At 35.7% G+C, this 12,557-nt stretch overlaps 1 protein-coding gene across 2 annotated transcripts in view; it reads right to left on the reverse strand.

Annotated features, from left to right (window-relative positions):
- The window catches only part of LOC119777693 (cytoplasmic phosphatidylinositol transfer protein 1-like), an 87,670-nt gene that overhangs the window by 21,160 nt on the left and 53,953 nt on the right, over positions 1–12,557 (reverse strand). Inside the window, exons 1-2 of one of the 2 annotated variants that reach the window (XM_038276684.1) lie at positions 11,776–11,828; positions 2,512–2,660 (exon numbers count right to left, since the gene is read on the reverse strand). In XM_038276684.1, the coding sequence (XP_038132612.1) occupies positions 2,512–2,639 (128 nt within the window). In that variant the 5' untranslated portion in view covers positions 2,640–2,660; positions 11,776–11,828. Of the gene's footprint in view, positions 1–2,511; positions 2,661–11,775; positions 11,829–12,557 lie in introns of those variants that run through there. The other variant, XM_038276683.1, reaches the window with a different exon arrangement.

The following is a 12,557-nucleotide window of genomic DNA, read 5'->3' on the forward strand; positions in this document are numbered from 1 at the left end:
TTACTGCAACACTGGATGGAAATAAATCTTTTGACATTGCAGAAGCTTATCGAAACAATGCCACAGCGAATGCGTGCCGTAATCAAAGCTAAAGGTGGTCCAACAAAGTATTAGAGTGAATGACCTTTTTTTTTGGTGGCGACTTTTTTTTTTGGCCAGGCAGTGTATTTACTAATAGGTGTATTTCTGAAAGTTAGTTTGTTGCATTTGAATGTATGGTATGATAAATGGAAATGAATACAACATTAACTTCATCTTTTCATTCAAAATGATTCCCCTGCATCAGCAGATGCATTTTGTGCAGTCTGTTATATAGAATCCTAATAATATACTCTTGTTTGCAGTTATAATACAAAGGCCATACAATGTTATGTTAGAAAATATAAATCATATAAAATATATACAAATAAAAAGATGATAAAAAAAATCTTGGTATAAGACATTCAGCTTTTTTCTTTAAGGTTAATCTATATCGTGTATCTTTTCAATGATATATAGCAGTTAAATATGCTCTCTGAGATTAGGATCGGAAACAACTCAGTGGCTAAAATTACTTTGACCTTATTGTGCGACATATGTTGACTGTCAGCATGCCCAGCAGGAATAAACTGCCACCCATCTTCTACCTTGCTCCAGCGCTTAACATAACATCTAAGTCATCCCGGCTACAAAGCAGCACAGCAAAACTGGAGTCTTTCCTTCTTGATGGCTATCGGTGGTTTCAAATTATGTTCAATGACTGACAGATTTGAGGTCTTTTTCAGGGTTGGGATGTAGCATCTTCTATGAATAGAAAGCAGTAGGATTTCTCTATAGCTAAAGAAATAAAACTGATTTATTTAAACACAAAAAGTATAGAGCACATTGTATAAGAAACCAAGCCTCTTTATCTCTTTGAGGTAAAATAGTCCCCCAACTCATCTATTTACCTTCATATCTTTTTCTTTATAGCTTAGAAAAAAGAGACCAGAGAGCTGCTGGAGTCTTCTTCCCCATCAGTCTTTTCGATAAAAGCCATAGAGTTCATATTTCTTGTATAAAGAAAATCCCATATTCTCTGTTGTTCTATTTCTGAGATGAACCTCTTTACAGCGGGGGATAAAGTGTCATTTTCAAAGCCAATTCATAAATGAGAAAAAGATTGCACACAGCAGTCAATTCAGTTATAATCTTCAGAAGAGACAATTGGATTCTCAATTTTATGCTTATCAAATTTGATCAGAGGCCCAAAGACTTAAATTTGACAAACATGCAAAGCGATGATTAAAGAATTCTTCTGAGTAAATTTTTATTTTGCAAATTACTGAAACAACACAGAAATACCCAGTTAAACCCATAAAGCCCTATCTGATATTTGTATTAATTGGAAACTGTCAATAAATAAAATTATTCAAACTCTGCTATTTCATAATAAAAAGTGGTTTAGAGATTTGAAGAACAGATCAGTTGACATTTTTTGATGATTATCCCACTTTTAAAGGGATTAACCAAATTATAAGTGAAAGCCATGTTGAGACGGACAACCACATCCATTATCTCTTTAAAATATATCTTGTAGCACTTTTTATTTTTGGCTGATTCCCCACTTGAGATTTGTATGGAAATGCTGAAGATTTATAAGTCAAATGAAATGACTAGTAAGATATAAATCCTTGACTAGTTGTGAGGCATTCCTTATCTCTGCGAATAATAAAAGTGTTTTTGTAAAAAAGTCCTATATGCCTTTTATTGTACTGTATAAACTTGCACCAACAATTATTTCACTGAAGAAACAGTTTTAGTAATTTTTATTTTGATAAGAAAACTAAAAATATGTGGAAGAAAAGTCGATGTAAAAAAATAAGCTTAGAGTTCAAAATTTAAAGATGACAGCCTTTGCAGAGATAATTGCACAAAACCCACAATTAAAAAGATTTAGCAAAGGTTTACTATAAACAATGTTAGCCAAGCTGTTGCCTTTGCCAGCCCTGTATTATACTGATTACTGAAAATGATCCTAAAATATTATAGTTAAAATAAATAAAATCTTCTATTACACATGGGGTAATTATAAAAGCTGGTTTGGATAGATTTTCCCTCTTTATAAATGGAACTGAACTATAAATTAGAAATTATTTCTAGTTCTTGCAGGGGTTATATTTGTTTGATAGCAAAATTTGTTTTATGTTCTGAAAGGTTTCATTGATGGCAATAAATAAAAAAGCACAAAAATCTGAAGGATACTGTCAGAGAGAAAAAACTTTTCTTCTGGAAATATGCATAAATGATTCCTTGAAGAATATATGCATATATGTTGCTTGATGGAGAAAGTTAAAGTCCTTTTTCTCTTTGACTTTACACCATGATCCTGGCCTGAAGGAAAATAGGCAACCAAACCAATATATTCAGCTGAATGGAAGGGTCAGAAGGTCAAATGTGGATCCAATTATAATGCAGCAGGTATGTCCTTAAGTGGAGAATAAAAAAAAAAAAAAATGAAACATAATGAGACACGACAGGAATAATGCTCACTTGTTGAGGTAGATCCGTTTTTCTGTGAACTGTCCAGATCCGTGCTCAGGATCATCATAGGGCTCGTTCTGCACCACCTCCACACCTTCACCTCGTTCGCTTTGTTCGTGGCTGTGTTTGCTGATCATGTACAGCTGGCCAATACGATACTGAAATAATGAGAGAATGAGAGAGGAGATGTGAGCAGAGAAGTTTAGGTTGGATCAGTCAATTTATAAAGGTGATAAGACATAAATGTCTGTCAATCCGAGCAGATTAATGTTTTTTTTTTCCAGGAGACAAAGCAGAACATTTTTAGCTACCTTTATCATCAATATGTGGATAAAAAGCTAAATTCAAGGTGCAGCTTGAAGTAAAACAATATTTCTAGTGCTCATGACTTGTTTTGCAGCAGATTGATTATTGCCTTTAAGAAATACAGTTGGCTCTGTTTGAGGCTGCTCCATAGTAACCATCCATACCAAACAGAACAACAAAAAACAGAGGCAACAACAGGTTTGGTGACCCTCTCCCACGGCCTCCCAGTGATAAATCAGTCAGCACCCACAATCCTTCACTCAGCACTGACTGACACACTTGGCTCTGTCACAATGTCACTTTGAGCTGCCTTGACAGGCTGGACTAGGGTTTCACATGGCAACTATTTTCCATACATTTGGAAAACGACAGGCGGCAGAGAAGGGATGCTCCATGACAGAGATTTCCAACTGCTTGTAGACCTATTTCCGTGCCTGGGGAAACAGATACAGCCCTGTGACCTATGTTGCTGTGCTGAAATGCTAAGGGGTCATGCAGGACTCAGCTGACAAACACTAAACCATATGTGTCCCAACCAAGGATAGCTGTGTTTAACTAATTGGAGAAAAAAAATTTAATAAATTCTGTATATCCAGCTTCAAAATCCTGATGCACGACACAGAAATATAATTGCATATAGAGTAGAGTAGAGCAGGTTTAAATAGGGCGACATGCTTAAAGTATAAGTTGTTTTTGTGTGATGCCAAATTTTTCAGTCTGTTGACCATGAGAGAAAACTAATGAAGTGTGACAAAGAAATCCCAGCAGGGATGTTGATGCCCGTGTTTCCGACTGCACAGCTGTTGCAGTCTGGCAGAAATGTAACCGTGCCACAACAACACTGTCATCGTACAGGTGAGGAAAAACAGGAAACTGATTACTGCTTGATTTGAGGTGCTTATGAAAAATACCAAACATATAATAGTTCCAGCTCTACTAAACATGTGCTTGATATAGTTGTAAACATCAATACAGTTGTGGAGGGGAACAGTTTTTGATTCCAAAACAAACTTCTCTGTTTAACTCGGTTTTCTTTAGTCCAACTGTTTTTAATATTCTTTTTTGTTTCTGCATTTTTATTTATTTATTTATTTTTATTTATTTATTTATTTATTTATTTTATTTATTTATTTTTTTCCTACTTGCTTTGATTTTGTTTTATTTCCTATATTTTAATCATGTAAAGCACTTTACATTGTCTTTGTACTGAATTGTGCTAAACAAATAAATTTGAAAGGCATGGCAGCCTTTAACAAAAGGCAGAAAAAGGTCATTACTTTCAGTAAAGGGTAAGGCTTTGACCAAAACTGGATTTTTACTATACTTCCCCCTTCAAAGAAAACACCTAACATGTTTCTGGGTCCTTCTGATATGTTTTTTTTTTTTTTTTACCACAGTTTGCTAATGATATATATATATATATATATATATATATATATATATATATATATATATATATATATATATATATATATATATATATATATATATATATATATATATATATATATATATATATATATATATATATATATATATATATATATATATATATATATATATATGACAGTCTGTTGCTGTAGGACCTCCTTTTTTTAAACATTATTCTACCCATAAACTATTAGATTAAATACTAAAGACGTGAAAATAAAAGTAAAGAGGAAATATGTAAACGGTACATTTTTGTTGCGTTTACATATTTCCTACATATTTGTTTCTCAAGAAGATGTCTACTTTAAATCCAAAGTGTGTAACTGAAAGCAGATCTGTGGATTCTCAACAGATCACAGCCGGCGACCCACAAAAACATTTTCTGTACCAAATTGTTAATGTTTTGTATTGTATGCTGTTATAATCTCATGGACAGAATTTTAAAACTAGAGGAGACGTTTTTTTTATGACCTCAGTTCGGAGTGTGGAGACACAGAGAGCATATGAATCTCCAGCCTGGATGAATTTTACAGAGACAAAGTGCCCACTTGAGAAGGCAACAAAGCAGTCCCCTGATCACTCTGATGGCAAAAACCGGAGAGAATTAACATGAAGCACCATCCCTTTTCTGTCGTCCTTCATTAATTCAGATTTTGGACAGTTTGTATAAACAGGCAAGCTATTGTGCCAGGCTTCCTACCTGTCATTATACTTTGGCTGCTTCTGTTGTTTGCCTAAAAGCTGCAGTTAATGAATGAGAAGCAGCTTTTATTGTTATCTTTGGAAATCTCAGCCTAATGACAAATTAGGAGAAGTGGCCTTGGCTCAGGACGGAGTTGGCCACAAATGATGGTTTATTATTTCTGTTTCTTTCTCAACAATGGAAGCTAATCCATTGGATCAGATGACGGATTGACAGGGTGTTCTTTTCTATTTCAGGTGCAATTGCTCTTCTATAGCCCTAAAAGTCACTCACTGAATCTGCCCATTTTCTTTTCAGCTTCTTCTGTCTTTTTCCTCCCAACATTTATCTTTAAACTATTCTCTGAGCTCTCTATGTTTGGTCCGTTACACCAATTCAGTCGCTCTCTTGTCTAATTCATTGCATAACTTTGAATTCATGTATACTGTAGTAGGTAATTGTGCCGATTCTCCCAAAGCTCCTTGTTGCAAGAAAGTCAGCTGAAGGACCCTGTAAGTGAATGAAACTAGTAAGAGAATCAAGCTAAACAAAACCCATAACTTGACTTTCATCTTTTGCTTGTTTGTTTCCTAATTTCTGATGAAAAAAAATGAATACACTAATATTTTAGTTTGATCAAGCATAACAGATATTTCAAATTGTCAATGCTAGCACCACACAAAAGGAAAATATTAATTTCAGTAGATGTTTGCAAGATAGAATAAAGAAAAGTACAAAAAAGTCAAGGTTATCTGAAATAAAGCATTTAATAAATTGGAGTTTGCCATTTCTGTAAGCATAGTAAAGCAAAAGACACCTGATTACATTTAGGATTTGTAGCTAATGAATTATGTTTAACATTTAAGTACAAAGCCTAAGTGCATGTTTGGAAAGGAAAAGATCAAGCTCATCACGTACAAACCCAAACTCGGAGTCTCTGTTTTTCTGGCTCTTTTTTTCTAACACAGCAGCTGGTGGTGGGTAATTGGTAAACGTGCTTTAGCCAAGAAATTTGTTATTGCGAGAATATAGCCAGGAGCCTGCAGAGCACAGACGCATATTTACAGAAAGGGACATGGCAATGTCAGGCACAGTGATAAGATATAATTAATATTCACGCATGGACAGAATAGTTACAGCTCTGAGAACTCAGTGTTGTTGGATAAACGAGTGCGCTCATGTCAAGACACACTTATACAGCCACAGTTTTTTATTCTAATATATTTCCTTTTCCTAAAGAGTGAAATTTACAAATGCAATTAAACAAATAACAGGCACTTCTTCATAACAGGACACTCAAGAAATTATTCCTAATTTATTTGTTAGCATCTAAAGGGTATGTATTAACAACAAGTCATATTTTATTGCCGTAACATGACATTAAACAGAAGAATATATTGTAACAAATCCAGTTCCTAAAAAATCAGTATAATTCCAGTATATCTTAAGATGTACACAGAATTAACTTGAAAACATTTAATCAGTCATATATTAATTTTTGGTTCTAATTAGATTTAAATATGGCATGACACAGATGGTTTCCTTAAACCAATCTTAAGAAAATTGGAAAGACAAGAGTTATGTAGGTGCATTTTGCTCTTCGCAAATTTGGAAATTCTGCAAGGAAAATAATATTCACCTACATACTTATGCATATATTTAAAGCATTGAATATAAACAGTTCCAACTGGAACTATGCTTTCATCATATGTGACCCCGACTGAGATTTCCAGTATCAAACAATCTGGATGGGTCTGACAAAAAACACTGAAAAGCCTGTGTTGAATACAGCAGATGATCTGTGCAAGATGTTTCTCAAGGCCTCTCTTCCAGAGGCCTTGAGAAACATCTTAGACTGTATTGCACCAAACTCAAAGAAAAATATTCTGACCCCATCTTATAACGGAAATTGGGTCCTCAAGCAGTAAAATGATCCAGAACCTACATGAGGTCCAAATTTACCAACAGAGGAATTAGCGGACATTGAATTAACAGTTTGACTGTTATGTTAGAATATGTCTCTCAGTGTTCTGGAATCTTATACTCACTCTAGACAAAGCTTTGGGAAGCTTTACTGAGGCTAACTGGACAAAAAGTTTACAACTTGTAGCCCTTTTCACAGGGGCACTTTTAGTTGGTAAAATGGTTAAAGGAAAATAAAGATTCATTAACGTGCCAAAGAAGGTAAAATTTATGGCAAAATGTTTTCATTAAACATTTGCACATATATATTTGTTGGAGTAATACACTCATAATGTCTCTTTCTATCTCTCCATATGTTGGCTTAGGCACCCTAGCAGAGGAACGGTGCATATTGAAAATCACAGAGCTTCTACCAGCAGATGCACACAAACGGTGGCCAAGCTATTTCCAAATCAGGGACTGATTTATTTACACTCACTTTATCTGAAGCTAATCTTTCACAGGAAAGCCATACACCAACAAAAGTACATCCTGTATCTTAAATAAAATACCTCTGCCGAAGCAGTAGTATGAGTAGACTAGAGTAACACCACCACACTGAACATCAATTTGAGTTTAAAGCAGCAAAAAAGAACACAGAAAACAAAGTTTTCTGCCTTTTCTGCCCCCCATCCTCACACATGCCAAGTCTTGAAGCTATGTCAAATGGCAATCTCCATTTTCTACAAGACAGCTGGCATTGTTCATTACCTACAGAATTCCATTAAGAGCCCCATTAAAGACGCCTCTGGCAGAGCTGCACAGGGTCTGTCTTTGCTGTAAACATTTTATCATGAGCAGTGGATCCTCATGAAGACAAATGTGAACAGCCAGGTTCAACTCACAAAGTCCAAGGAAAGACATATGAAAACATTTCTCTAAATGTGTATTTCTTTGAGGGGATATACTTAAATGTGACATGACACAGAGTAAGATACAACTGAGAAATTAATATATTCTAAATATGGCTAAAGTATTCCCGTTTAATTGATTCAGAATAGAATACATCCTGACCTTAAGATTCACCTCAATTTAAAACCAGACACCAGAGATATAATGTGTGATGGGAAGCCTGCAGAGCTCATTAGGACAGATTCAGCTCCATGGCAGATGCTGCTATTTCTCAAACATCTGTCACACAAACACCAGGCACAGATTTCACTTATCAACCTGCATTAAATCCTAGTTAAACAGAACGTTGACATCGAAAAAGAAACAATTTTCATTAAGAAATCTAAGTCCTAGCCACTTACACTTCAGTAAGTTCCTCACTACGAGTGACGGGAACAAACAAGCTCAAATTCTATTCATTAACACCTACACTGCAGCAAGGCTTCCTGACTTTGCAAAAAACATAGTTCATCTAAAAAACCTCAAAAATGTAGTTTTTATCTACAATGGATAAAGCAGACCCACATAATACACACACAACACCACACATCACTCTCTGCTGTATCAGCAGAAATGTGGGAATGCTGCTGAGAATGACCAACCCACGCTGACTGTATTTTACTCCATGCTTGCTGAACCAGCATAAAGTCAAGGTGAGTGTTAATTCGCTGTGAAGCTTTGACAAATTCACTTGGTGTAGAAGGTGAGCAGGGGACTGTAACAGGATGCAGAGGATGACAGCTGTTGGATGGCAGCAATATGGTACAGCAGCTCGACATTAATGGATTATGTGCAACACAGGTCTATAGGCTGACTTCTACTGTGGTCACAGCATCACAAAAATATACTTGTTAAAATAACAACAAGCACAATATCTATTTTTGCACAACATACATAAACAAATACCTTTAAAAAAAACAACAGCAGAAAACCCAACTCTTCTCATAAATGTGCCGCAATGTGTTGAGTGGTGTAGTTGTGAGAATGCCTTAAGCCTGCTTCTCTACTCACTTTTTATTTTTATGTCCTCTAAACCTAGATCTCTGCAGCATCTACCGTCACTGAACTGGAGCTTATATAATGCCATGATCACCCACCACAGTTCACCCCTCTGTGCATCATCTTTATTTCCTTCCTGACAGCATGCTGAGAGGCCAATGGGAGTGATGTGTTTATGCATACATAAAAAAGAGATAAAAGATTTAATCTAAAGAGACAGAAAGATACAATATATATATATATATATATATATATATATATATATATATATATATATATATATATATATATATATATATATATATATATATATATAAAATGTTAAGGAAACTGCTTAACTGCTTTGACATTACATAACAGGACCTGATTGAACGCAGCTGGCCTGATAATTCTCATTTTCTAATTTTTTTTTAACTTACCTAAGATTTGTATCAGTGTCCACTTAAGTTTTTTCTCCAATGATATCAACATTCTCTGAATAGCAAAAAAACAACCGCTGAGTGGCAGGTTTCCAGCTAAAAAAAGTATGGAGACATGGCTTTAATCAAATATACTGCCACAAGTTAACTGCACAGGATGATACGTGGTTGGATCTATGTTAATCAAGTTTTTTCATATAACTGATATTAAATTCTGTTTTAATGCCCTGTTCCTCTCTACAGTTTTTGATGAATGTATATATGCAAAAGGTGTAAGGCACATATTTCGTGTTCTGAGTGATACCTTTGTATAATGAGATAAGTTTGATTATCTGAAGTGTCTCTGAGAGCTTTGCTCAAGGATGTAGAGAGCAGAGGATCCGACTAAGAGAACAAAACTTTATCTTAGCTTTATCAAACTCACCATACTTTATAGAAGTTAAGAAATGTAGAAAAATAATATGGATTTTATTGTCTCTTTTTCCCATTGCTAGAGTCTAAAAGATTTAGCTTAATATTATTACCCAATATATACAATCTTGTATGCCTAAAACATTGCATTACGTGAGGTTAGGGATTCAAAACAATCTGTGGCATTTTATTGTGGGCAGTCTAAGGCACAACTGTGCACTAATCATGGTGTCTAATCAGCATCTTCATATGGCACACTTGTGAGGTGGGATGGATTATCTCAGCAAAAAAAATGAGGGGTAAAACCAAAAGTGTTGCATTTATGTCTTGTTTAGAGACAGATTTTACTCCAAACTCCTTGAGATGAAAAATCAAGTCTTGAGTTTTTACAGGGATAATCTAAACACCCCCTTTCCCTCTTTATCTGTTTTCAGCTATTGGCTCCTTCTGTCTGGTTTTCTGGTGTATGGTCAATGATGTCTGTGAAGCTGAATAATAAACTGTGCTTCGCACACTGTGAGATCGCAGTGTAGGGTAGGGAAGGAAAGTATTGTAGTGTATTACTTAAATTGAAAGCACCATGGAGTGCTTTAAAAAGCTGTGTAGAAGCCCAGCTGGTGCAAAAACTCCTCTCGACGGGGAACCTCTGCTGGACACAAGACATGCTCTGGTGACTGATGGACTCACCCATTTTAAACACGATCTGCAGTGCTGGATTTAAAGGTTTTCCACATTTCACTGATACATCTATAGTGAGTTGCTCTTTACAAGCATGAGTGCTCTTCATCAAATACATACAATTAAAGGTCTGGCATCCTATTAAATTTTAGTTTAGGAAAGTGTAAAATGGTTTTAGAATTGAGAACCACAGAATGACAAACCTTCCGTGAAGCGTAAATTACTGCCCTATTACAGAATAATTACACATTTCTAAATAACAAAAGCTCTCTTGCAGTAATTTGTAGACCAAACCTCGAATGACAATATGTACTGACTGTCACTAAAACATTTTAAGATTCAGCACTAATCAGAATTCAGCACAAAGTCTTTGAAGGTAGTCTGACTTTATTCTCTAATACAAATATCATATAACATTCTCCCCCCAGGAAGAAAATGAATTGGTTATGAAAGGCAATGGTGCATTGCACTGCTGCAATGGAGAGGGATAAAATCCCAGCATGCGTGTTACATTGTTATTACATGCCCCTTGCTGTGGGAAACCTTTTTTATTTTAATTTTCAAACTGTGAATGACTATATTTCAAAACTCAAGGAAAGAATTTTTGCATTTGCAAACAGCTTGCTGGTTTGAGGCAAAGAACAGGACCCGTATGTGAGAGAGCATATGAGCCAAAAACATAACAGAAAGGTATAAGGTTTATCATGCTAAAAAGGAGATAAACAAATAAATAAAAGAAAAAGAAAACATGAACCTGACTGAATACATAAAAGCAAAAATAAATAGCTGTTTGCTCTTGAAATGAAAGTGCATAAATAGATAAAAGTTACCATAATGTACAGCATCATAAGGATTTGAGCTGGGTACAGGGTTGTATTTGATTTCAGTTGTTTGCCATGGAAATCCTTATTGGTATAATAACAGCATTTCAAGCAAAGGGTAAAGCAACAATCAATAGGTAGTTTTAGTATGTATATAAAAAAAGATTGGATCCAAGAATGTTATCATTTATTTATTCCAGACTCCATTCCATGCTTGATTCAAAAATATATTGAAATATAATTGCTTCCCTGATATCTATTTACTGCTCGCACTAGGTGTGAAACAGGCATTTTTCCCCCACATAAATTCAGCTGCATCTCAAACGTCCCTCTCTCTTACGTAAACCGCCACCCCACCCTATTTGACTTTGGAGTACTTTAATGCATGAAGGGAGCAAAGTGCCCTTTTCTATGCCCTCATTTTGATTTATACTGTAACAGAAAAAGTGTAACAAAAATATAAAAAGAAATTTTTGTTTTTCTTATTCTTTTTAAAGTGCCTTTAACATTTTTACATCTGTCCATCTTCCATGCTATTTGAGAGAGAGTGAGAGATTAATGAGGTTCTGCATAATTAATGTCAGTATTAAGTCAATTATAAACATACCTAAAAAGTCCTGACCTTTAAAAAAAATCAACAGGTTGATGGAAGGGAAAATCAGTTGTTACTTACATTGTCTTTGGGTGTCTTTGGGTGTATGTGTCAGGTATAATTCCTATTTGTTCCTGCCTGTGAAGCTACTGTGCACATGCCCCCTCTGCTCCACTGGCAATCAAGTCTGAGCGGTTACATTCCACTTAAACCTTGATTACTGGTACAGTAGTTACTGCAGCTGGGAGGAGCACTACATATTCCTGGCTCTCCCAGTAATTAGCTGCCAGATTCTTGAAAGCAAGTAGTGAGTAGGTCTTTCAGCAATCCTTGTTCTGAGCTCCTCAACCTTTCATTCCTGTTTTCTCCTGCCCCTAGACATTGCCTTTCTACCTTGCCCCTTGACCAAGTCTGTTTGCCTCTGCCCCTGTCTGATTTGTTCTGTCAAAGCTGTATGATCCAAGCCTGGATACCAGACCTGCCTGTTGCATCTGTCCCTCTTTGTGCCTCCTATTACAGATTTTCTGTCCTGGATCCCAGCCTCCGCTCTCGTCTATCCCCTCTGTAAACCTAAGTCTCATGGACTGCTTATCTGTGCATGACTCCCCCATTATCCTTAGTCCTATCTAGTACTGTCAACATTTGGATCAGTCAATTAGTGATCCAAATCGTCTAAACAGAGCCACCCCATCAATCAGCAGAACTAGGTCAAAAACCTTGCTTCTGAGAAGGTTAGCCACTGTTCAGTGAACCTTCAGCCCCACTGAGTTGTTCTCCTCGCTGCAGGGATTCTTATATCTACAACACTAATTTACTTTTGAATAAACCTTTCAAATACTTAGTACCTGCGTCTGCTGAATTAC

This window comes from Cyprinodon tularosa, unplaced genomic scaffold (assembly GCF_016077235.1).
Source record: "Cyprinodon tularosa strain WSP-4 unplaced genomic scaffold, ASM1607723v1 ctg126, whole genome shotgun sequence".
NCBI lineage: Eukaryota > Metazoa > Chordata > Actinopteri > Cyprinodontiformes > Cyprinodontidae > Cyprinodon > Cyprinodon tularosa.